At 34.6% G+C, this 27,952-nt stretch overlaps 1 protein-coding gene and 1 long non-coding RNA gene across 4 annotated transcripts in view; both read left to right on the forward strand.

The window, feature by feature from the left end:
* Window positions 1-260: 260 nt before the first annotated feature.
* On the forward strand, window positions 261-9,611 carry LOC126751183 (uncharacterized). Its single transcript, XR_007665855.1, has 2 exons — window positions 261-808; window positions 7,725-9,611. It is a non-coding gene; the product is annotated as an uncharacterized LOC126751183 (long non-coding RNA).
* Window positions 9,612-10,213: 602 nt separating this feature from the next.
* The window catches only part of LOC126751157 (chloride channel protein 2), a 49,006-nt gene continuing 31,267 nt past the window's right edge, over window positions 10,214-27,952 (forward strand). Inside the window, exon 1 of one of the 3 annotated variants that reach the window (XM_050461185.1) lies at window positions 10,214-10,600. In XM_050461185.1, the coding sequence (XP_050317142.1) occupies window positions 10,406-10,600 (195 nt within the window). In that variant the 5' untranslated portion in view covers window positions 10,214-10,405. The remainder of the gene's footprint in view (window positions 10,601-27,952) is intronic. The other 2 variants (XM_050461192.1, XM_050461187.1) reach the window with 2 other exon arrangements.

Here is a 27,952-nt window from a genome sequence, read left to right on the forward strand (position 1 = left end):
AACAAATACTAACGAACGAGTAGTAAAAGGCGACAGTAATAGCAATAGTAATGGCAATAGCAACAATAACAAAGCGCAATGACAATGCCGACAGACCGGTGCGCAGCTGGGCAACCAGTAGCAGGTACTTACTTAGCAGAATGCCAATCAGTTGTGATGAGTGAGTGCTACTCGCACACATGTACATATATGTATATACATATATGTGACACACACGTATTTAGCTGCTAGTTAGTGAGCCTCCAGTTGGGGGTCGGTTAAGTTATCAGCTGTTGAAACAAGCTGCATTGGAAAAGATATGCAAAAACAGCAACAACAAGCAGTTAGTTAGTGCAAATTGTTTATTGTTATTGTTACTATTTTTCGTTTTTGCTGTAATTTGAGATCTACCAACTTTCTTACACTTTTATTGCTGGTTGTTGTTGCAGTTTTTGTTGCGCTAATACGTTTGTACATACATAGATGTTCAACAGTAGCAGCAATGGCAATGGCAACAGCAACAGCCACTGCCACCAAAACAACATCAAATCACAACAAATCCATTCAGTGTGTTGTGGAAATCGTCGGACGTCGGTTGTTGAGTGTTTTTTTTTTTTGACGTTCTGACATACAAATGTGTGTACATACTTATGCAGATACATACATATATTGTGTGCGCTTTAACATTTCAGCGATTTTTTCGTCTGCAAATTTTGACCAGTTTTTGCTTTAATATTTATTTATTTATTGTATTTTATAATGGTGCGCATATAAAAAGTGAGTGGAGAATATGGTGAAGTGTTGCCAAATCGGCTGCGCAGACGAGCAGGTAGGAAAGAAGGCAAGTTCGGCAGTGTCAAGTGACTTTTATGCAGCAAAGAAGGATTCACTAGTCAATAAAAACAAAACCTGTCATGCTAAGTTTGACTTATCATGCAACCATACAAACAGGCTTTCATACATACAAACATACATTTATAAATAAATACACATTTAGAGATGAAAAGTGTTTTGTGGTTGATTTTAAATGTATCGGAAGATTTGAAGTGCCAAAAATAAAATAATCTGAATAAATTTATTTACTTATTTAAACACACGTGCATAAATATACATATGTATGTACATGTAATGGTATGTTGTGAAAGAGCGTGGAAAGAGCAAGCAATTAAGTGATTAAATTTTGGAATTAATTTGCAAAAAACGTTGAAATATTTAAATATTAGCTTTGTAATTAAATAACCAAGCGTCACCAACTTTATTAAACTGTGATTTGCATTAAAAGAGCAATGAAATGTTATTTAAATTAAAATTTACTTACGAATATGAATAAATACATCAATAAAATTATATTTTTTCTTAATTTCATAGAATATTTTTTATTGAGTATTTTAGTTACATTTCTGTGCATACACACTTTTGAGTTTTGCGTCATCTTCTTGATTTAAAACTGTGCCGCAAATGCAATATGTACACATGTAAGTTCATACATCTGTTTGGTATATACATATGTATACAATGCAGCTAAATACAATTCAATAGCTGATAATAATTTATTCAAGCAAAAATTCTTATTTTAAATCAAAATTACCTGGAACAACAAACAGTTGCAAGATACATATAAACACATACACTAGCAGTCAAAATAATATGTTCGTGCGTACATATTTAATGTTCATAAGTATATATTTAAAAAAAAATTATATAAATTACATCCTGAGTTCAGGACTGTCTGTCTGTCCGTCCGGCTGTCTGTTTGTACAAGCCGTAACTTGAGTAAAAATTGAGATATCGTCATTAAACTTGGCATACGTGTTCCTTGGCAAAAAATTGAGAATGATGGACGTAATCGACCTCCCCTCCCCTACCACGCCCATAATACTTAAACAAAAACCTAATCACTATATTAAGATATTGAACTGTAACTGTCTACTAAACCACTAAAGCTACAACAACCAAATTCGCCTAGAGCAATTTTATAAGAACTCCCACCGACGGTGTGAAAATGATGGAATCGGATGAGACTACCTATATTTTCGTGAAATCACAATCGGGACCTGATGGATCGATTTCAACCAAATTCAGTACATAAAATTTGTCTGATATTCATATGTTACAGTGTGAAAATAAAATCGAACTACAACCACGCCTACTTCTCATATAATAAAATGAAAAAAATTGATTCTCTCACTTTCCAGTATACAAATAAAGAAGAAATTAATATAACGAGATAAAAGCGAATATTTGGACCCCAGTGCTTATAGCTGACGTTTTACCGAAAATATCGGTCAATGTGTGATGTAAATAATTGAAATTTGGAGAGAATCCTTTATTTATAATAGTATGTCTGTGTGTCGAAAATGTATTGAATCGGGTCAATACTTCCCTAAGCCCCAATATACATAATATGAAAATTTTCGTACTTCCGGCTGACTTTATACTACATATGTATATCGGCTAATATATGGGTTATCTTAATAAAATTAAGAAGGCGTGTTTTCTAATAACGGTGAATCTTTGTGCTTAGAATGAATAAAATCGGGTGAAAACTTACCCTACACCGCATATAACTAACAAGCCAATGTATCTGAAGGTATTACACCGGCTTTAGTCCTTGCAAATTGCAAGAGTATGAAATGTTCGGTTATACCCGAACTTAGCACTTCCTTACTTGTTGTATATCTCTAAATTGTATTAATAAAATTCAAAGTGTTAAACATTTTACGAACCGCCATATTTACGTTGTCATATTTTGTGTTTTAACGTTCACTTTCTTCCTGAATTCCAACCAAAAATTGCAAAACTAAAAAAGGATATAAAAATTTAATGTAATTTTTGTATTTCTTACAACCCGCTTGTATATATTAATTTTTCGAAAATTTGTTTTTATTTTATTCTTTGTAATTCATACGTTCCATTCAAATATGTATGACAAATTTTGTTTGTACTATGAGCTAGTCTACATTCGTAGTCATGTCTGGAAAGTATTTTATGATTTATTTTTAAAGTGCAAAATTATATTTTAAGCCTTTAGGTTTTGCCATTTTTTTTTCATTTAGAAATACTAAGTATTTTTTTACATATGTATGTGTCCAAAGGAATTGTAAACATAAGAAAGAATTTTTTAATTAAGAATGCGGTTATATTGCGAAATCTAGGTGATTTTCTAATATTTACAATTTACACTTTCTGTCACCGATTTATATAAGCATTTTATGTATACAAATTAACAAACAAATTAATAAACTTTGTATAATTTCATTAAACTGGAAGGTACTTACTCCGTGAACTATTTTGAAACCTTTGTTGTTGTAGCACAATTTGAAGGCTTGGTGTTGTCAAATGTTTGTTGCCACAAACAATTCCGCTTCCATAATCGATGAACCGATTTCACTACGATTGATCGTTCGTCAATGCTTGCTGGCGACGTCAACATTTACCGCTAATTATAATTAGATGTGATAAGAAGAGAGCGAAATAGTTATAAACATATAAAATGTGACTGCATTTATGTTGACAAAATCAATTAGCATATTTGGTTATAAATTGCGATTCACCTGCTTTTGGAGTATCTGGAATTTTTATAAGTACGAGTATATTGTGATTTATGTATTAGCGAATTTCGAAAATACACAGATGTCTTTTGGTTTCATTGGGGACAAAAGTAGATGTTATAAAAATGTAAAAAAATAATGTATTAATAATAAGAGTCCATATATCAACTAGGTCTCTTAAAATTATTCCAGTAATTTGAAAACCTATTATTCGAATATCTGGTTTGTAACCGTTTGTATCAATATTAACCAATTAAGGGGTTACATGGGAGTCCTCGAGTAAAAAACAAACTTTTTCAACAATTTTTTAACTCTCACTATTAAAAAAAAAATTGAAATTTTTGGAAAAAGTATTTTAAGCTCGGCCACCGCCATTTCCGGTGACCCCTCGGAAAAAGATGGGTCGGAAGCGTCGGCCGGATAACTCCTTACAGTTTCATCTAAAGTGAAAAACATGTTTTAGTTAAAACTTTAACTTAAAACTTGAACGAAGGAAAAAAAACTGAAAATTGGATTTTTAACAAACATTTTTACAAAAAAAAATGACAATTTCGCGAAACTTTTTTTTCAAATACATAGTTGTAATCAAAAAAATCCTTCCTCCAAGTCTTTAAGAATTGTATCTCAAAGACCTGTGTAAAACATCATAAAGATCGGTTGAGTTCTCGAGAAATCAACCAACCAACATCAAAAACAAATTTCGAGAAAAACGCGTTTAATGACGGCGCACTTGCTCAGCTGGCTTCCAGCACACAAGTTCTCAAGCCTGTATCTCCGAAACTATTACTCAGATCAACTTGAAAATTTAGGACAATATTTTAGAAGTGGTTTTAGAAGCATTTTTTCCTTGTTTTAAATTTGTGAAAAGATATGTAAGTATATGTGCGGACTATCCCTTCGGATACTGCAACACCCGATTATTATTATTCGAATAATGTCCTATCCAGTTAATCCGGTTAGTCGAATACCAAGAGCTCTAAAATCAATTTGGTCAACTCTTTAATTGTCCACTAGTATTGCTACTTTCTAGTATACAATGGCTATTTTTGGGTGTTTCGAGTGTTAGTATATTAAAATAAAGCACTTACTTGGTGAATTTGCTCTTTAAAGACTTGTTCACCCTTCGATTGTTCAAGGAACTGACAGCCGATCGGAAACATTTTCCATAAAAGCTCAAATTACACAGAAACACAGTATTTTACATAATTCTCCGCAATAAAATTTCAACGACTTGATATTCGAAAAACCACTTTGGAAACTCTTCTTCTGATTTTAACTATGTAATGCTAACTTTTTACTTTTAATCTTCAAGCCATACACTTAAATAATGTACTATGGAGGATGGAGCCATATGTAGAGGGTCACGCAAGTGAGGAAAAGTTCTCTAAGCGCCATTCACTGGGGAATGTCCAGAAACAATTCTTTCACATATGGCTCAAGCAGCTCAAGACTTCCGGTCTCAGACCAAATATCCTTTGGGTATTTAAAAATATCCGTTTGAAGCTGAGCTAAAGTAAGAAGGCGAGGCATCCCCCTGGGGTTGTGCGCTGGGTTTGAGACCCGCCACGAAAAAAACACCTAAGTCTTCGCCAATAAAGAAAAAATATTTTTTATAGTAAAAAATCTCAATATCTTACAAAATATCACACCTTGATTTGCCAATAATTCTCCGTGTCTTGGGAGACCTTAAACGTTTCAACTTATTGTCTAAATATAGCAGTCACGCTTCTCTGATTGTCAATTTTTTACATTATTTCGCAATTATTTGTTTTATTTTTTTCTTCGGTTTTGTATTTGCTCTTCTTCGTAACTGAATTGAACGGCACTTGTTACGTCGCTAGTTTAGAATACTTTAAGTAATATGTACATTTGTTTATATATATAGTATGTCCATATTTACTTAGCACTACAGTTAGCAATAATTAGCATGACAAAAGCTTTAACAAACTGTGCTAAATACGTGAACAAATGTTAACACCAATATTTAGATAAGTGTGCCAAAGTGGGAAAGCTGGGCTCTCAATGTCGATTAATTAAAAACCTCGCGATAAAGTGAGAAATTATTGAAGCTGCATTTTACGATCGCATATCATGAATTTCCATAATTATTACGCAATAGTTTTATGGATTTAAAGTAGTATTACATAATAGGAATAATGTATGACAAGTAATTATAGAAAGCAACTTTGATGATAGGGTCAGTTGAGTACTAGTATGCTACAGTTGTTTTTCATATTAAATGGTATGGGGTCTAAAAAAACTCCTCCCATTATTCACTGGAAAATCATAAGTCACTGTCCTTGTACGTATTTTTATGTATGTCATTCATTTGAAGTTAGGTTCGGTTAAGAGGTTGACCTAAGAGGGAACTTGACAGCATTCTCGCCGGTTTGTTGTGTTAGTCTTCTTTGGTTCGCCGAAGGTAAGTTTACAGAGATGTTTCAGCATTAGTCCGGCAAAGGCTAGAGAATGAAGGGTAAAGTACCTGGATCTTTCCACCTCACCCTCTTCCGTACAACTTAGACTACTAGTATTGGCTTTTCTCACTGCAAGAATGTCCATAGGACAATGTCCTGTAAGAACAAGGGAAACTTTGCTCAGAGCTAGTAATTCAGTAGATCTCCTGCATTCTACTCTAAGTCAAAATGATTTCACAGTCGCATAGAAGCTGGTTGTCAATTAAGGGTAAATTTAACGGAAATCTCCTTAGATAAAACTCCCCAATCTTCAATCCTAGCTTCGATTCATCCGAGAAAATGCTCACTGCGCCTCTTCTCTTTCGACTTCTTCCCATCCACTATGTGTGTATGTGTGTGGCCTCTGCGACGAGAGAATTTCGGCAGTTTCTTATACCAAGTTTCTCTGAGCCTTAGAGCACACGTTTCAACTGTAAAAAACAAGAATTTTTTCACTTAATTATGTTCGGAAAAGTATTTGTGGCTGGAGTTCTACTTCATTACTTATGAAGAAAACCTCAGCCGGGAGTCGTCGTATTTTGGTTATATCCAATATGTGAAATCTGGCCTACCGACCAAAATTACAACAAAGCCGAATTTTCATGGCGCCTAGGCAATGCGCTGTATTTGATGGGATCAGGTGAGGGAGCTGTATTACGAGCTTCTTAAATCGGCTGAAACATTTTTGGGGAACGCTACTGTCACCAACTCATCAAATCGAAGTGAGCGATTTTCGAAAAACACCAGGAATTGCGACTAGACACGTGGCAATAATTTTCCTCATGATCAAGAGCGGTTGAAAAACTGTTTGAAGAACAGCGGCTGGGTAATTTTGCCACTTACGCCTTATAGTTCAGACCTTGCCCATTCTGACTACCATGAAATACGGTTCACATCAGAAAAAGGTAAACACCACACGATACTAAGAAAGAATGTCCGAAGCGCAATAATTATTTTTATTTGTCGGAATTAGAGAAAAACTTTTTAAGTCCTAAAATTCTTCGATTATTCACTGTTTTAAATTGGATTTAGCATTATAAGATAACGTAAAACAAAAACATATTTACAGATTCATCGACATTTCAGAGATAAGAAGGAAACTAGGTTAGAGTGTTAAAAAATACTCTCCCCTGGCTGCCACACTAACTTTTAGCCCTCGTGCGGTAAAAGAAACATCGTTTAATTATGTTGGTTCACATAACGGGGTTCTATGTTTGTATTTTGTGCCCTCAATGCTAGAAATTCGCCGAGTAAGTTGAGGTTATAGGAGTGATACGCTGTAGAACATGCGTTTGAAGTGTTTTCTTTGCAAAAGATAGTATATTTGGGTAATGATACATTAATACATACGTACAAACATATACATACATATATAATTTTTTGTATGTCAGACTCATACTCAATACTATAATAGAGTAACGGCAACCAACTTCGTATACATATATAAATGTACATATGTACATACAAACTCATGCATAATAAACGGAATTTGAAAGAAAAATTATAATATAATAAAAATGTGCTATAAAAACGCCAAATGATAGACAATCAGATTATGATATGATATAAAAAGCAAACAGGGGAGTGCCATAAAATATCTCGTTTGCAAATTTTTGGACAGTTATAAATTTTAAAAATATTTTCTTCACCTTTTTTATTATTTTATTGCCTTTAGATAATTAAAGATGTATATATTGTTGCCATAAAACTAATCGCACGCGCATTTTGACTCTTTCAGATAATATCCCTGTGAGATTTTCGTAAACTGGCGCTGAAAATGTGATTGTGTGAATACTGATGAATGCGCCGATTAGTTTGTGATTACTAAAAATAATAATATGCATACATATGTGAATGTGTGTTGATGTGAGTAAAAAATTAAAATTTACATTTGATATTGACAAATTAAGTGTGTCCACATTATCTGCGACAACAAGCACTTATTTCGTAGTCAATACGATAGTGTGCCACTTCTAGCCACCACAATTTAGTGAGGCCAACCTGTGTAGTGCTGAAAAATTATAAATCGATATGTTTGACCGTGTGCCGATTTTTGATTAACTTACACGTGTGTGTGTTTATTTGCTTTTCTCAACAAGTTCAAACTTCTTAGAGAGCACACCGTGTGGACATGTGACATTATGGAGTACCACTCCAGCGGGGAACCCACGCGTAACGAAGCGCACAGAAACACAGTGAAAGCGTTCAATTGGATGAATAATGCTTAGTTGTTGCTATTTACTTTGTGCCATGCTACAAATACATACATATGAATATGAACCTATGTATGTAGGAATGACTCCCTAGTGCACCCATACCCCAAAGACATACACGCACATACTCACACACACAAAGGGCGCGCCAAGTCAGTCACGTGCATTTCTTTTATTTACAAGATCATCTCGTGTGAAAGCAGTCATGCGGTATGTGCAACAACAATAAATCCAAGCATATCACTCATCCTAATATATGCACGCAGCTACAGCTTCTACCAACACACACACGAATACACTTGCCTGTGTCTTACAAGACTTATCAGCCAACCAAACAGGCATTATCGCACAATCAAATGCAATTCAAGCCGTCCAATAACCCAATAAACCAACAACTTAAGTACTGAACAACTCAGCGATACTGCGAGACTTCAATACGCTTCAAAGCGACGTAAGACATACAAACAAACATCACGCAGCCGCGTGAAATGCCGAATCGCCGAGCCAAACAAACGATCAATTGACGATCACCTAGCCACAAGCATACCTACACACGTGCATACATATATACGCCAGTGTATGACTCCGTTTCGTGAAGTGCCGACTCGTCGCCTTGTTATTGTTGTTGCTGCGCTATGTTGACAATATTCGTATAAATCTACTACTAATATTCGCCGAGTAGTAGTATCAAAGTCAAATGCGTTTAACGCGTAGTCGAAACTGATGATCCGTCAGCGAACGCGTACGCGAGTGAAATATTCCTACAGCTACGGCTAAAGCGCTTAAAATTTGTTGTTGCTGGTTCGTTGCTGCTGCAAAAGAATTCTTTCTTCGCTACTTCCTCTACGAGATTTGATTTATTTGTGTTTGTGTGTGTTTTTTTGTAAATTTTTTGTTGTTGTTGCATTTTATTTGTTGTCGGCGGATAACTTGGCAATCAACAGAATCACCGCAGTGCAAGTCAGAGCTAAGTTCGCCACTCTGCGAGATTGAAGTGCTCGTCGCCGGAGTTAGGGCGAAGATTAACTGTCGTGCGCGTTGAGGCTGGAGGAAATTTGTGTGGAAAATTGTTTGTGAATGAGTTGGTGTTTAAATGGCGAGGAATGCATACGAAATTTGTGACAGTTATTAAAGCAATAAAAATTATATTTCGTTTAAATAAAGGCATTAAATGAATTAAAGTGAACATTTAAGTAAACAGCACTTGATTTAAGACCAAAGTTTAAGAAAACTATTTAATTAAATGGAAAAAAAAATAAATATTTAATTGAGTTGAAAATACATTACTTAATTATCTAAAATTTGAAAATATCGAAATTTGTTAAAAAAAAAAATAATTTAATTAACTAAAAAATTTAAAATATCAAATTTTGTAAAAAAAATTAATTAAATTAAAATAAAATTAAATAAATTAATTTATTAAAATAAACCTTAATTAACTAAAAAATGTTAAATATCAAAATGTATTAAAAAAAAACTAATTAACTAAAAAATTTAAAGCATCGAATTGTGTAAAAAAATGAGTTAAATAACTTAAAAAATTGAAATTTAAATTTCAAAAATAATTTAATTAACTATAATACAAAATTCGAATTGTTTAAAAAATGAATTTTAAAAATGAATTTAATTAACTATAAATTGTGTATTGTATTGAATTGTGTTAAAAATTGTTGGTAAAAAATTGCTACAAATCGGAGCAATATAGAAAACTGCCAAAAAGAATTACAAAAATGTAAAAAATAAATACTTAATCAACATTAAAGCCAAAACCGTTATACAATATAAAAACCGTGGATCGGTATCAAATATAAATACATGTATAACACAAATAAATATTAATAAACAATTAATTTAAATAATAATTAAATATATTATTAACTAAATAAATTTTTCAACTATAAAAAATAATTTGGATTGTGATCTTTTGTGTCTTTCTATAAACATTTTTTATAAAACAAAGTAAAGTAATACAAAATATTATTTAAAATAATAATAAATCTATATAAATAAGATTTAAAATATGTAAAATATATAATATATTAAAAATGTTTTCTACAAAAATAATAATTACAAACTAACAAAATAAATAGAGCAAAGCAGAAACGAAAATAATAAAAAAATTCATTCGATTTAATTCGTGTAAATAAACTCATTTACGTGCTACAATCGTGTGAGTTTCGTGTAATATTCGTGCGCGCCTGCGAAAATGAAGTTTCCCACCAACACCAACTCCGCCCAAATGGAATCTCTGCTCACCGTTCCATCACTGACACATGTCAAAGTACATCCAATGCGCACCGCTTCTAATGCTTCGTCCATTGGGCGGCCGAATGGCAATAGTGCCGCTGGCATCGACGATCCGGATGAGGATGAGAGCGGTTTGGGGTACACGCATACTTTGGTGAGTTTAGAAAGCTTAAGAAATTATTATACTCGTATTACTAAATGTAATTATGATGGATATAAATATGCTCTATATTTAATGACAAGATATTTCGAAAATTTGATGAAAGTGCTTTTGGAGCCAATTTTTGTATACCCTGAATAGGTGCCGAAGTTTGAAACACCATACATACTGAACTGAGTCGATTTAGCCATTTCCGCCCATCTGCCTGTCCGCCTGCCTATATACATATACTCGAACTAGTGTCTCAGCTTTTGAGATATCGATTTGAAATTTTGCATATGCTCACTTTTCGGAACCGCCGATATCGGACTATTATGGTAGATACTAAAAACACGATGCTCCAGTAGAAGATACAAGAAATGACGATAATAATTTTACAGTTAAAATTTAAACTGTTTTTGGCATTCAACTGGACCAAAATTTTCCCTATTCTGGAATATGGATTTTATTCAAGAAGTATATTCAAATTTTAAATTAAATATTGTTCTAGGAATTCTTCTGTTTTCTTGTCTATGATCGACGGCTTTGGCTGGTTATTTTCTGAGAACCTTATTAAACTTTCACTTTGCTTCCGTAAGCCATATACTCTAACATGATACAAAAAAATCGAACGCAGTTTGTCTTTAATATATAATACATTGTAATCGGAGTTGGTCTCTTATGTTCCTAATGGCTACTGCTTTCACAAAAAACACGCTGAAAGAGGCAGATAGCCGAAAACTTAACTAAAATGAAGGTTCATGAGGGCGAATTCCAGGGTATTTCTGGCGGGATGCTAAAGTACTCAGAATTTTTGACTGTTCTAAAATGTTACGCAATACACAAGCTCGAGACTGTAGTGTCAACAGCCATAAAAGATCTATATCGAATATATGAGTAAATTTTGAGTATAAAAATAAAATAAATACGTAAGACTCAAAGCGAATGAAATTCGCATTATTATGACCATAAAGTTAGTTATATACATTCACTCGTAATTTTAGTTGTTTTTGGCACAAAAACACAACACTTTTTTACAATCTAATAAAGTCTGGAATGTTTTGTAGACAACTACATCTGTAAACATACTTATGAAATAGTCAACACAGAGCCGTCGGAAGCTAATGAGATGAGATAGTTCTAATCAACAGCTGACAAGGCACAGTTTTAGAGCAACTGTGTGAGCCGCACTGATAACACAAGCAAACACATGTATTGTACATACATATATTCATACTGATATAACTATCTACTCGTATAAATATGTAAATGCAAAAGTTGTCTATTAAATAACAAATAACAGTGGAAGTGTAGCCTCTTTTTGTACAAATAATAATAATATTAAGAATATGAAGTCAAAGTGTATTAGCAAAAACACAAAACAAAAGCAGATTAGCGTAAAATGCTTATCAAAATCATTTATTGTTTAGCAAGATCACAACGCGAGTGCGTAAAGTCAATAAATAAAGTATACATTTTTGTGTTCTTCAAACTGGCCCCTTGTATAGATGTAAATAAATTCTGTATAAAAACAAAAACTGACATACATATACATATATGTATGTAAAAGAAAAGCATCCTTCGAAGATTGCAATTTTTGGTTTTGTATTTTTTTGTTATTTTTTTATTCTTTGTATACTTTTCCGATTTCTGTGCTTCTTATTTATTCTGCCAATTTGTGCTTTGGCGAAATTTTCAAATTTATAAAGTGTTTACACATGCCGTTAGCAGCACTTTTTAAGTTATTTGTAGCATTCGTGGTTTTAAATATTGTTTACACAGCTTTATTTCTGCATGTACTTATGCAATTATATAATTTAATACACTCTGCAAATATTTTCTTCAAGCAAAATAATAAAAAAAAAATAATACGAGTAATGTAATCTCTCGCCGGTTGATGTTAACAATTTGTACTTATACCCTGAACAGGAAACTTGTAACATTCTGAGACCCTATAAAGTATACATCCATACATACAAATATAGCCATATCTGTCTGTGTGCACATACGTGAACTAGTCCCTCAGTTTTCGAGTTATTGAACTGAAACTTTGCACACGTCCTGTGGAATATCGTACAACTATATCATACAGCTGCCATGCATACTCATCGATCAACATTAAGTTCTCACATGGAAAACTTTTTCCATTATCAAAGATATTTTCATGAAATGTGGCATGAATTATTGTGCAAGATAATTCCACAATTTTCAAACATATTGTTCAGACCGCACCATCATAGCATATTGTGGCCGATTGCCTACAAACGGATGTTCTTTGCTTACACAGAGGATACTTGGTCCAAGATCGGAAGTCGTGAGCTGCTTGAGCCATATGTAAAATAATCGTTTCTGTCTACTCTCAAGTGGATGGCGCTCAGAGAACTTTCCTCACTTGCGTGAACTTCTACACATGACTCCATCCTAAGCTAGCTAGATCATGTCGTCCGTGTGGATGAAAACAGTCCAGCTCTGAAATTATTTGCGGTAGTATCCGTCGGGAGAAGCAAAGAAAGAGGAAGAACTTGATAAAAATCTATTTTTTTCTGAAGCTTTAAAGCGTCTGTTTGAAAAACTTCCAGTAATCGAGTGAGGGCTTTTTTAAATATATGTATTGCTCGTGTACTCTGAGTAAAGACATAATTCATTGGTAGTGGGCAAACTATTCTTATAGTATAATACAATCAACCTCCCTAGGGATAAACTCAGACTACTGGTCACATTTTACACTGGCCACTGCAAGCTGAAGAAGCATTTACACACATGGGCCTAGCTTCTTCCACAAATTGCTGGTTCTGCGACAGAGAGCCTGAACCACCACAACACCTGTTAATTGACTGCACAGTCTGCAGAAGCAGGTTAAAGGCCTTGAATCCACATTTTCAAATAGGGATAACAACGTTTCACTGGCACCCAGCAGAATATTGACTTTATCAATATGCTGGGGCTATGTGAGTACTTGTGATTTAAGAGAGGGTACAATAGATCGAAGGTCGCGGTGAAATCCTCGTTTATTAATCAATCAAATTAATCTTATCATATATGGGTTATTTTCTAATGGATTATGCTTTGGGTCATTTAGAGAAATTGAAGCATCTTTGTGAAAATTTAAACAGCATTGATTTGGAATGGATTAGTGGGTAGGTGGATAGGTAGGGTGGAATTGCGAAACCACATAAACCAAAACCCCTTATAATACCCCTCTGAACCACCCTGTGGCAAATTTCATATGTACAACTTTCGAGACATCGTCAAGAAAACTGCGGCTGATAGTTGCTAGCCTTGTATCCGTATTGAAGATGTTCTACAGTCTCTTCTTCTTCCACCTCTTAACTGCATCTAGTACAGTAATGTTGTATGCTATCCCCAGTCTATTGGCGTTTTTCCCAATAAGACAGTGACCTGTTAGCGTTCGTATGATATTTGTTTTGAAATTCAGCCGTAGTAATTCCAATCAAAATATTATGGCTCGTATTTGAATAATTATCATCAGACAGTCACGTGAGTGTAGACACATAAAGATACAGGTTTTGCACTTTGTTTATTTTGGCATGACAATGTTTCACTTTCTTCATCTTTTCTGCATATTTGTAAAAGATACATATAAATGTACAGTTATTCACAGGGAATCCCCTAATAGTCATGTGATTAAACAACTACAACAATAACTACGAAAAAGCGCTAAAAAAGAATACATTTTTCGAAAATTCAACAAATGCTTATTTTTTCATTTGGTGAATATTAAATTAATACCAACAAAATTATTCGTATATTACAACAAATTTGTGCTGTTATTCTTCAGCTGTTTTTTTTGTCACCGATCACGTCAATGATCTGCATTATTTTGTGAATAAGCTCGAAAACATAAATTATTGTATGCATATGTGTGTGTGTTTGGAAGTGTAAATATATTTAATGTGTACCATTGACAACGGAAGTCCCCGCTCATTATACCGGTTCATTGTTCGGATATGTATTTCTCCCATTGTTATATTTTGAGTGTATTTATTGTTGTTGTTCGTGTTAGACATTGTCGTCAGCGCAAAAAAAAAGTTTACATCTGCTATTATTGAGTGTGTTGTTGTGTTATTATCTTTACATTTTTTCATTGGCGCGTAGTCGCTATTCAAATGCCAGAATGCGGCTCAAAGGCAGACACGAGTAAAATTAAGATAATGATTTATAGAGCGCTGAGAAATCGGTGTGGGTTTGTAACTGCTTTACGGCATACTTAAAACCTCATGCAAATGCTGTATTTCTAAAAAGTCATCAAAATTTAGTAATCAAAATAGTAATTTTCAGCGTTCTTTAAATTATCGATTACACAATTCAACATCTGTGTGATAGGATTGGCTTACGGTCAGCATCCCCGATTCATGAAATTACTCAGAGAATGGTCGGCAAGACGTTCATCATTCATACGCTGACTACAACAATACCAAAATGCTCTGCTGCATCTCTTCCATCACTGCTTTTGCAACAAGTTGATTGAACTTTGCATTTGAGCGGCTCTAAGGCGACTAAGATTGCGACACTGGCGTCGTTGTCCGAACATGCTTTTACCAAAATAATGTCACTTAATTTACCAATTGCCGCCTGCATTTATTATCAATAAATGAGCATGCAAACTGTTATCTTGAAGAGAATTAATTATTTACACGTCCCCTGTGTTCATATGTACTTATTAAGTGGGGCCTGTGGATTCATGGATTGCAGTCAATTGACTGGTTGCTTTTTAAAAACATTTGATTGAATTTTTCATCGACAATTCTGTTATTACTTAAAACTAATTTTTAGGAAGATAATTAATTTAGACAGATTTGCTGAATTAATTGGTCGGAAATTGGAAAGGTTATTATTAATAGATGAGTAAGTGTTGAGAGGATAAAAAATTACTTCAAGTTAAGTTTTTTGGATGCTAATGACTGCCATGTTTATGGCTTTCTTCGCAAAACCCAATCACAATTTTAGTTTTCGAAGATCACGGAAATCGTCTTAGCATATATTTGGACTGGCATATTGAGGCACTTGTCAAGTGTTATTTCAATTCCTCGAAAGAAATTTTCACTTTTGCATGGCCAATTAGTCTAAAATTACTAAATTAAATTAATTGAGCATATCTATAGCTGTTCAGTATCATTTACAGCGCTACGGATACCTTAATCGAAATCTGTAGATTCTTCTTCTTTATTGGCGTAGACACCGCCTACGCGCTTATAGCCGAGTTTACAACAGCGCGCCTGTCGTTCTCCCTTTTCTCTGTTTGCCAATTGGAGGTACCAATTGCCGCCATGTTCTTCTCTACCTGATCTCTCCAACGGAATGGAGGTCTTCCTCTGCTTTCACTGGCGGGTATTAAATCAAAAACCTTCAAAGCTGGCGTGTTCTCTTCCATCTAGACAACATAACCCCGCCCCAGTTTATCATTCCATCCACTGCGATATTCGTCGTGGCCAATGCGCAAAGAACCATAAATCTTCCGCAGAACCTTTCTTTCGAAAACTCGTAACGTCGACTCATCAGATGTTGTCATCGTCCCCGCCTCTGCACCATATAGCAGGACGGAAATGATGAGTACTTTACTTCTCAATAGCTTACTCAGTCTGAAGTAGCACTTATTGGCAAGAGTTGGATCCGTTGGATTTCGAGGCCGACATTGTTGTTGCTGTTAATACTGGTTCCAAGATAGACAAAATTATCTACGACTTCGAAGTTATAACTGTCAACAGTGACGTGGGAGCTAAGTCGCGAGTGCGCCGACTGTTTGTTTGATGGCAAGAGGTCTCTCGTCCGAGGCTGTTGTTTCGTTTTCATTGGTGGCGTGGCGGGTCCCCCAACCCTGGGGTGAGATGGTTCGCCTTCTCACTTTAGTTTGCTTTGAAACGGATGTTCCTTGGCTACCCTACGATACTTTGTTTAAGAGCGGAAGCCGTGAGCTGCTTGAGCCATATGTAAAAGAAGCGCTTCTGGGCACGCCCAAGTGAAAGACACTTAGAGAACTTTCCTCACTTGCGTGAACTTCCTCACATGACTCCATCCGCCTTAATAAATGAATACTCCAACTTAATTTACTTGAACTTAGCGCCGGCCAGTCATTGTAAAATACCCAAAATACTCGAATAAAAGCACTAAAATTTCGCAAACGCAATTCAGATGATGGATTGACTTCAATATTTTGCGGCTATAAATCATGTGTTAAAAGTAAAATTATTTGTTGTTGTTTTATTGTATTTCTTCCTGTGCACTTGTGCGATTGAATAGCCACAGCCATTTAATGACTGCTGCGAAAAGCGATGCCAGCCGTATTATTTTTTAATACCAAACAAAAATTAAAAAAAATAATTGTGTTGCTAAGAGGAGTCATAAATAACAATACTAACAGGTAGCCAGCGCTAATAAACACTTTTAATTGCTTATTTGTACAAATTGGCTTTTTTAATTGCGCATAAATGCATATGTATAAGCAGCAATAATTAATTTTTGGCAATTTCGCAAAAAACTTAAGAAATTAATATGATAAAAAAATGACTGAAAATTAAAATTTTAATCACATGACAAATGCAAAAAACCCTCATGAAGTAATACGAATTACTTGCAAAGCAAAATATTGTATTTTAATTAACAAACAGTGTGCGCGAAAAGTTCAGATATGACAATATATGTATATTACCCAAAACATTTGATTGATTAATATTTATAAAGAATATATGTTTATACACATGTGTATATTGCTGTAGTATGTGATATGTACACATGTACTCCAAAAGATAGACGCTACATTCGTGTGTACAGTTATTTACATACTCTCGTATGGGCGTATGCATGTTTGTAAGTGTGTGTATCATCCGTCAATTGTCCGCCGTTAGCTGGCGTTTGACATCCGTTTATCATAAAACCTTGCCATATTTTCGCAAACGCACTCAGGTGCTAGACAAATATACGTTTGTGTTCTAAGCACTCGTAATCGGTAGGCAACGCTTGAGTAGACACCGGCAGAGCAACTAGTGAAAATAATTATCGCAAATAACTTATAATTAAAATCAAAAATTTTGCAACATCTGCCTTACTTGTAGTGATTCATTGCATTTGCCAATTAAATGCAAGTATGTGTGGTGAAAAATATAAAAATTTAAATTTATCGAGATTTCGATAATTTCTGTGAAGTGTTTAGTAAGCGGAAACAAATCACTCATACGCCATGGCGTAGCAAAATTGGATATATGGTATGCGTATGTATATGAAATATGGGCATGAAATTAAATGTTAAATTGGAGAAATATTTTAAAACATGGTGAAATAACAAAACAAAAAACCAAATATGATATTTGATTAGGATCTTTTCTGATTCAAAATGTGATAATTCTGTGTCAACTGTGTTTTTGAAACCATCTGCTAACGATATACCTATGAGCAAAAATAGTAAGACTCTGATCATAATTTTAAAATTCTTAATTTATTCTTCCAAATCTTTGCCGTCCTTTTCAAAGCAATCCCCACGTTTTTTTCAATCCTCGAAACAGTTGTTAAAGTCAATTTCCGGTATAGCCTTAACGTTTGCGCCATTCACGTTTAATAAATATCTTCAATTGAATCACAACGGTTTCCCCAGAAGTCACATGGAGCTAAATCAGGCGAATACGGTGATTGCGGCACGATATTAGTTGAAAATTTGGCAAAAAACTTACGAAGAATCAATGCTGTATGCGACGGTGCATTATCGTGGTGTAAAAACCAAGAGTTATCGGACCATAATTCCGGCTTCTTTTACCCTTAGTTTCGCGCAAACAACGCATAACACTTAAGTAGTATTCTCTGTTGACAGTTTGGCCGGTCGGAAAGAATTCGGAAAGCACCACACCTCGGTAATCGAAGAAAACTGTCAACATAACCTTTATTTTTGGCCTGCTTTGACGTGGTTTTTTCAGCTTCGGCTCAACTTTGCCACGATATTCGGCCGATTGATCGTCTGTTTTCGGGTCGTAGGTGTAGACTCAAGACTCATTGCGAGTAATAATTCGTTTGATGACATCCTGATAGTCGGAAAGCAATGCTTCACTGTCGTTAACGCGACGCTGTTTTTCGAAAAAATTGGTTGATTTTGGAACCAAGCGTGCTTTCACTTTTCCCAGGCCCGAATGATCCTTAAAAGCTTTTTTCACTAATCTCTTTGATATTCTAATGATGCCAGTAAGATCTCTGACTGTTAATCACCAAATCTCAAACACCAATTCTTTTATTTTATTGGCGTGAGCTAATGTTGATGGCCGTTCTGGACGTTGTTCGTCGTCAACGCGTTCTCGACTCTCTTTGATTAATTTGTACCAATCAAAAACATTTGCTCGGAACACCGAATTATCACCGAAGGCCTTTTCCAACATTCTGAAAGTTTCGGCACCAGAAAAATCGCCGAATGCACTTTCTGTACTTGAGGTAGACAAAGCGTAAACTAAAACACTAATGATTATTTTGATAAGACATTTAACACAGATGTCACGGAATGAGTTTTCGCACGAATATTAAATTAAAAATTCTTACTATTTTTTACCCATCGTAGTATGACAATTATAAAAACATATATTAGAAACGGTGTCTTTATAATTTTTTTAGACTAATATAAAGCCAGAAGATTTAATGATATTTTGAGACTAACTGAAGTAAAATTTGGCTGTTGCTTCATAAAAATGCTGATTTCTATCGAACTAATACAATAAAGATATTAAAGCTTTTCTAAAACCTTTCAATAAAAGCCTCAAATGCATAATTGTGATTTTAGAAGAAGTTTTGAGAGCCATAAAAAGCATGCGAACCCTCGTAATATCTCAGTAGTATTGACAAATGTTCGGCTACTTCGTTTTAGAGCACATATTAGTTGATTTTTGCGTCTTGTACTCTCTCAATCTCTCACAATTGTTATAGCAATGAAGATTGAGAGACTTAGAAGTGATGTAGATCGATAAATATCATCGAGTTCGCTAGCTTTAAAGGCTTTTATACAAAGTTGTATGCTCTCAGTTAGAAGATAAATCAAATGAAAACTTCTGGGACAACAAAATTTTTGAGATATTGTTATTGTTATTTTTATTTGTTATTATTTCTGTCTCTGAATTTGCATTTATCTTCTTATTAAAATTCATTAATAAAGCATTATATTTTTGCTGCCTCACCGCGACGATTTTTTGCTTTAAGTAGCGGATTAGAAGTCATGTGACCACGCTTTTGTATTTTTTGCACGTTTTCTTTTCTCAGTTATACCGTATTAATTACAGTTATATTTATTTAATTTATGTTTGTTTGCCTGCGTTAAAATAATCTCGTGATTTGTCTACAAGCGCTTTTCAATATAATATGAATATGCAAATTGTTTTTTGTTTTCACAATTGTGTAAATAACTTATGTATATTAAAGTGCATATAATTTGTTTGTTTATTTGAACAAAATTTTATATTATGAAATTTAAATTTCGCACAAAATATTGATTGTAATTGATAATTGTGATTTTTCAAGATATAACCGCAACTCAGGGTAGCGAAATAAAGCAAATAACGGAAATATTTATCTTTTTGTTGTTGCAATAGATCTCGTGCTGAACTGACCAGCAGATCTCATTGTTTTGTTATGCGCTACACTATACGCTAAGAATTACCTTATCTATATTGGTTGACTTTTATGTCACCGACTCTTAAGCGAGGACTCACGAAGCTTAAACCTGTTTCTAATTGAGAAGAAAATAACGGAAAAAGTATTTGTATAAGAGCACACTACCTTGCTTTAGTAAATATGTATATGCACTTTTATTAATTTTTTTTCATCAAAATGCACTTCTGCCTCTTCGCATTATATTTCGTCGCTGTTTCGTTCTTCCTGTATTTTTCTGTGACGTAATTGTTCAAAATTTACTTTTAGTATCGCCTTCGTTAAAAAATTATTTGCTTGTAAATAAATAAGTTAAATTTATACACGCCTAATTACCGTTAACCGAAAAAGGTCGTTAGTCTGTATATATGTCTGTCTGGCCGCTCCTTATTATAATGTGAAAACTCGTTTTGGCATGAATTGAAAGTTTTGTCTTTACATTGACCAACTTTCAACAGAAAAGTATATAATTTACATATATACATATGTAGTTACAGAGTTGCAATTTTTGCACACGCATATTTGTTTTCGATATAGCTTTTCAAGATCAAGCAAAAACGTAAACATCAAATTCGCTCTGAAAATGTCGAAATTTCGATTTGCACTGATGGAATTATGACTCTAGCGGAAAAATTGCAAAAAGTAGTCTACCAAAATTGTACATTGATTGATTGAATATGAGGAATGCACCGCGACCTTTGGTCTATTGTGCCCTCTCCTAACTCACATAGACTCACCTAGCCCATGCGCATTGATGAAGTTCAATAGACTTCCAGGTGCTAATGCAGCTATGCGATCCCTATCCGGAAACATTGATCCAAGGGCCTTAGTCCTGCATCTGCAGACTGCTGTGCAGTCGAAAATTGTACATACTTGCTTATTTATTTATTATTATAAATAAAAAAAGTTGAAGAATGAAGTTTGATTAGAAATACGAAAAGACTTTTTCGACTATCCAATATATACTTTGTGCAGGGCACAAAAATGGTTAAAATATATAACTCCTGCTTGAAATAGTGATGCGATCATTAAGTAACAGAGCCAGTGCTGTGAGCCATTTTTCCAAACGGTTTGATATATTATTCTTATTTTTTGCCACAACCTTACATTTTTTTATCTAAATCCCGCATTTCTGTCAGCTCTTTAATGACCAGCACCGTTATATGAACATATGTGTGATTGTGCTTTCGGAGGAACCAACTTTCTGTTATCAACCTAACTTTGCTCCCAGTCTATTAAATTTGTATGCTTTTAGCTAATCTATGGCACGGCGATTTCACCGCGATTTCACTGCGATTTGCTAATCTTATCTAAATATAGCACTGTGGTTTGCATTTATGACGAAGTCATAAATTATTCCTTTCACTTGAACTTAACGGCATTGCGCTTTTACGAAATTCCTACCACTACGTCATACAACAGTAAATAATCTAATCCAAATGAGCGGTTTAACCCAGCAGCAAATACGCGCAACTACTTCAAAACTAAATTGTTCAAATTGAAAAGTTTACGAGACTAACGACAGACAAACCGTCAGTGATTGGCACTTGTGAGAAATTATTTCGACAATGACATGTTCTATTTGGACTCTCAGCCGAGAGAATACCACTGAAGTATTTTTCTGTAGCATTTGGTTTGGTTGATGGTTTCGGTTTCGCCCGACCTAATAACAGTCGTTTTTTTTTAAAGTTATGCTATCGATTTTTGCCAACATTATCGATGTTTATGGGTTTTGTGAGAAGCAAAAACCTTACGACGAGGGATTTTTATTTCATATTTGATTTCAGAACCGTTACTATTATATATGGTATATGCAAACATACCAAAAGCAACAACTCTTGAACAACAGTTTTTCAATATTCTGAATCCTCAAAGTGCTTTCGAATCCTCGCCTTCTTAGTAGCGCCACCCATCACATTTTTCTGCTGGGTTCATGGCAGCCAGAAAGCCATTAAGTGCTCAGCACTTTAGCGCTACAATTTTAGTTATATTTTCGTGTGTGTATGTGTGTGCGTAAGTGTATGTGCGTAACGATCAATCACTTGATATTTGTACCGCTTGTTTTGGCTTTGATTTCCGAGGCAGATAAACCGCGCGCCGGGTTGGTGGCGCGTAGGCGTCGGTTGGCGAGCACTGTGTGGATTTGTTAAAGCAACTAACTGCTGAATTTTATTGATACGGCGGCTTTTATCGCTGCTAAATACATAAAGTCATACTAATTGAACGCGCATAGTGCGGTTATGTTTGGCTAGGTGTTGTTGTTGTTGTTGGTGCTATTTGCTTTTCATAATTACCATTTGCTTATTAGTATGTCTACAAGCTAATTAATAAGGTGTTGAGGCATAACGCCTTAAACAGCCTAATGCCAGTATGTTTTTAATTGAATTACATTATTGTTGTTATTGTTATTATTATTTGCATTGCTGTTATTATTTATTGTGTATTTAATTGTTTCTTTTTCGACATTATGGAGTTTTGGCGAATTTATTGTGTTTGTTGAGACAATTAGCCGCCAGCAACAGGCTGTTGATTACCGTTATCACAAGCATGCAATGTGTGCTCACATGTGTGGTAGTGAGGTAGTGAGGTAGGTGTACATATATGTGTGTGATTTTATGTATCTGTGTTTACATGACGCATGTGTTATGTGCTGGCGGTCGGCGTTAATTAGACGACAGCCAAGACCCAACAGCTTTTATTTACTTGCCATTTGGGCCAACTTGCGCGCTTATACATATGTATATATATTACACATATGTATATTATACATACATGTATGACGTCTTTATTGCCCTGTATTTGAGTTTAATTTCTACTTCATTAATTCTACTTCACTTGCACATGACGCTGTGCGCTGCCGCAAAGGATTACGCCCTACATTGTTGTTGTGGTTGTAAAGTTTTATATTTTTGCACACTCATGTACCACGCAATCCATGCCATTATCTGCACTCTTTAAGCACTTTTCAGCCGCACTTATTTGTTTTTATACCCTGCACAGTATATATGTATTAAGGGGTTACAGAGGTTTACGGGTTTCAAAAAATATAATTTTTTTTTGTCTTATTAAATTCTACAGCAATTCTGGAATATTGTCCTAAATTCAATTTAAAGTTGATGCTGAAAAAAGGCTGTTTTTTACCCAAGGGAGCCCATGTAACATCTTAAGTTTACGAAGTTCCTCAAAACTGGAAGAAAAAGTCGGAGACCCCTAAAAAATGTACATACATATATTACATGTACATATATAAATTATCAACGTGACGAGCTGAGTCGATTTTGCCATAGTCTGTTCATCTGCCCTCAGGTTTTGAGATATCGATATGAAATTTCGCGCATGTCCTTTTGTCCAAAAGTTGCTGCTAATCTGGTGGAAACGGATCCTAGTGCTGCTGTACAAACGGTTCGAACGAAATCAAGTACTTGTATGGAAAACTGCTTATTTAACAGGATGGCTTCACGAAATTTGGCGCGGATTGTTGTCCAAGTCCACACTACAATCTCCGAACCAATTTTTTTCACATTGAAAACTGCTGTCATACAAACTGAGCGATTGGTAACAAGTTCCTGTATTATTTTGAAATAATTTTTGCTTATGAAGGGTATTATAGCTTCGGCAATGCAACGATTTTAACATTGTTTTTTTGTAATTTTTTTCTTTTATTTAGTTTTTCGCTTGTTGTTGCTTTTATTTCACTAATTATTCCACCTTTCCATCGCCGCTGTTGTTGTCAGTATTACTGTCTTTGTTATTTAATTACTGCTGCTCGGCACACTCGGCATGCTTACCTCTTCCTTGGCGGTAGATTTGTCGCTTTTTTAATTAGCATCTTTATTTATCTTCGATAAAGGTTATACGAGCAATGTGATGCTGTTTTTTGTTGTCTTCGCAATTTTCGCGAATATTTGTCTTATATTTGCGTACAAACACGCACACACACACACTCACATGCACTTTCTTGTATCGGTGGCGTACATTCTTTTTTTATACACTTCGAGGTTCGGCTTTTGGTCACAGTTTTGGCCATAACGCCGTTGTGCGAGAATCTCTCTCAGAACGTTGTTGGTTGACTGGCGGGCGTGTCGATTTGTTAAGTGTTGCTGCAAAGTGTCTACAGCACGGCCGCTGCCTCGACACTGTGTGTACGTAAGAATTCGGAAAGTTCGCATATTTTTTATATATTAGATGCTATGTCTCACAAGAAAATGGATAAAACACAAGTGAAAGCGAAAAAGGTTAGTATGTATCGCTGTGCTGAAATTAGAAAGTGAAAATATATAATTATACATTGAGATGTACTATATGATGTTTGCAGAAGATGTTGTCCTGTCAAAAGCCTCCGAACAGTAAAATCATTGAGAGCTGATTATCATGTGATTTTTATAGAAAAGTAATTTTAATAAAAGATGCTTGGTAATTAAACAACAATTTGTAGAAATATATTGTTTGTGGGAAAATTCAGTCATATCACACCCGTTTTAAAATCTTTTGATAAAGCATGTAAAACATCAAAAAATTATAAACAATGTTGATTTGGTTTAAATTCAAGCAGTGAGCATCATATGAGTGATCGTCAGAACATCAGTGTGATTAGTAGCTGTATTCAGTTTTTATTATCAGCAGTTGAGGTCTATACGTTTTGAAAAAAATATTATGTTTTTAATCAAGCTGATTCTTTCAGGGGGATTAAGACTTTAAATTGTGTAAAAACAAGAAAGGACGCCATTTTCAGTTTTAATACCGTACACACTTGCATTTCTATAGCATATATAGGATATAAAAAGATCTTTATCTCGATTTTGTTCACTCAGTTTGTATGGCAGCTATATGCTAAAATGGTCCAATGTGGACAGTTTGTTAGGATATCGTAATTTAGTTTAAACTAATAATCAGTGGCAAATTTCGTGAAGATGTCTCGTCAAATACAAAAGTTTTCCATATAAGAACTCGATGTTGATCGCTCAGTTTGTATGACAGCTATATGCTGTAGTGATCCAATATCGGCAGTTTCGATAAATGAACAGCTTCCTCGGGAGTAAAGGATGTGTGAAAAATCTCAAATACTGAGGGACTAATTTGAATATATACAAACAGTGCTGAATGTTTATATTTTAGTGGTTCTTCGGCATTTCTTTTTGGGAAATACAAACATTGTGGGAAACTTAATATGCCCTGTTCAGGATTAAATAATAAAAGCAATTTCAATTCATTCATAATGTTATTGGAGTTCTCAAGCAATGAAATATACAAGTATTATACATCCATTTCGAGGTTCCCCTACTTAAAAAAAAAAACCATAGAAGCTTCAAACTTATTGGGAAATGTTTATTATCATTCGAAAGAACATTCTTTGGCATTTATTTTTTGAAGATTATCTCTTTCAAATGGTGCCATGGCTATGTCTCAGATGGTCCATCCGTTGAGTCCAATTTTCGATGATTAGTTCGAGCATTTCGGCTGGTAACTGGCGAAAGGCACGGGTGATGTTTTGCTCCAAGGCCTAAATCGTGCAGTACTGTCCGCATTGACGTTAGACTTGAACAATGTGATATCACATGATCTTGATAACCAATCAACCGACCCAATTGATGCTATGTGTGTGGCGAAGTCTTGTTGAAAGAAAATGTCGCCGAGATAACGAGCTTCAATTTCAGGCATCAAATAGGTTACGTTCACACCGGCATCATATTTAAGAAATATGATCCGATGATTCCACCGGCCCACAAACTACACCAAACCGTTGTTTTTTCTTGGTGAAATGGCAGCTCTTGAATCTCTTCAAATTACTTTTCGTCCCAAAAGCGGCAATTTTGTTTGTTTACTTACCCATTGAGCCAGAAATGTGTATCATTGCTGAATAAAATTTGGTTCGAAAACGTCGGATCTTCTTGGAACTTTTCAAGAGCCCATAGAGCGAAGCGATGTCGCTTGGAAAGGTCGAGCGATTTTCAGTTCTTGCACATGCTGTATTTTATACGCTTTCAATACAATGAATAGATATATCTCCGTTAAGCATTCATCGATGGATATCGGCCATCACTATTAAAGAGTAGCTAATTAAACAAACTATGCCCGATGCGCAAAACAACGGGCAGCACTTGGGATGCACCCTTGTATTGACAAGTCGCATTATAGACACACTATTACCGTTATTGTACTGACCATAGCAAAAGTTGATTGGCATTGAGGCGGAGTTAAGTTTTGCTATTGCTTTTATTACTATTACAAATAAGCAACTTGTTAATATTTATTGGTAATGGGTTCTAATACGAAGTAAGCCGTGTACTAAATCAAAATGATTTATACCACTCGTACAATTTTGATTTATTACGGTGAACTCCGACGAGTTTCTAGCGAAATTCTCTAAAAAAACGCCTTATTAGCATCAATAAAACCGAGTCAACCTACTTGATATCAAAGTGCAGTAATAAAGCCTCTTGGACTTGCTGAAATGTTGAATGGATTTTGTGCATACTAGACCGCAACTAGAGCGCTTTTGTACTTTTACAAAAAAAAATAAAAGTGATCGGATCATTTGTCTCCGAGTAATTACTCAAAAAAATTTGAGAGTTTAGTTGAGAAAAACGCGTTTAAAGATATGATCAGCTGCTGGAGCTGGTTGAACTGAGTTGCTACACTTTAGAAGGCAGTAACTATTTTCATATATCCTATTAAAATATTAAAAAATCTATTTTTTTTATTTCACTCTAGATGTATCCTTTAACCGTCTGTTCTTTATATAATTAGTTTCTTACCAGTCTTACCTCTAACCGCTCTAAGAGTTTCTAACTGTGTACCAATTTCGATACAGTTAACCTAAGCAAACTCCATAATACAGTATTTTATTACTTACATATTTTTATTGAATATATCATTATCAAGTTAGTAAATACTATATATTCAATATCTGCTTGAGTGTATTTTTGGGTTTATAACTGTACATGTCTGTATTTTAGGATGCATTTAAACAAGAAAGAACAAAGATCATGCCATGACAACGAATAAAAATACATACTAACGAAGGCAGCATTATGCTAGAGTTGCCAATATAATAAATTGCAATACCACAAAACGTAAAATTAAATCCCTTCATTTCTGATGAAGTTCACTTAAGTGATTTTATTATTACATTTTTAAACAAAAACTTAATAAAATTAATAATAGTAAAATTTTACAGTAAATTTTGAGTATTTTTAAAAATTGTCTCTTACTTATAAGTATGAAATTTTTAATCTAAGTACTCGTATATATGAATACATATGTATGTATATCATCTTCTTTTTTGACACAACAACCGAGGGTCGGTCTGGGCCGAGAAACTTCGCCAGTTGCCTCTATTCTTTGCGAGTTCATGCTAGTTGTACATCCCAAGTGCAGACAGGTCCCTATTCACTTGTTCCTTCCATTGGATGTGTGGACGCCCTTGCTTTCGTTGTGTACCCCTGGGTCTTGAGTCGAAGGACTTTTTTGCTGGAGATCTATTCATGTATTCATCACTGCCTAACCAGCGCATTCGTTGAATTTATATGCGCTTAACTATATTTTTGTCGCCATATAGTTTATACAGTTCGTGGTTCCATCTTCTTCGATACTCATCATTCGCGGACTGCTCCAAAGATCTTGCGAAGAACAGTTCGCTCGAATGCTCCAAGTGCTTTCTAATCTCGGAAGGTCATCGTCCATGATTCTGCATTTCTAATAGGACGGAAAAAATGAGAGATTTATAGGGCGTACTTT

Source organism: Bactrocera neohumeralis, chromosome 2 (genome assembly GCF_024586455.1).
Source record: "Bactrocera neohumeralis isolate Rockhampton chromosome 2, APGP_CSIRO_Bneo_wtdbg2-racon-allhic-juicebox.fasta_v2, whole genome shotgun sequence".
Classification (NCBI taxonomy): Eukaryota; Metazoa; Arthropoda; class Insecta; order Diptera; family Tephritidae; genus Bactrocera; species Bactrocera neohumeralis.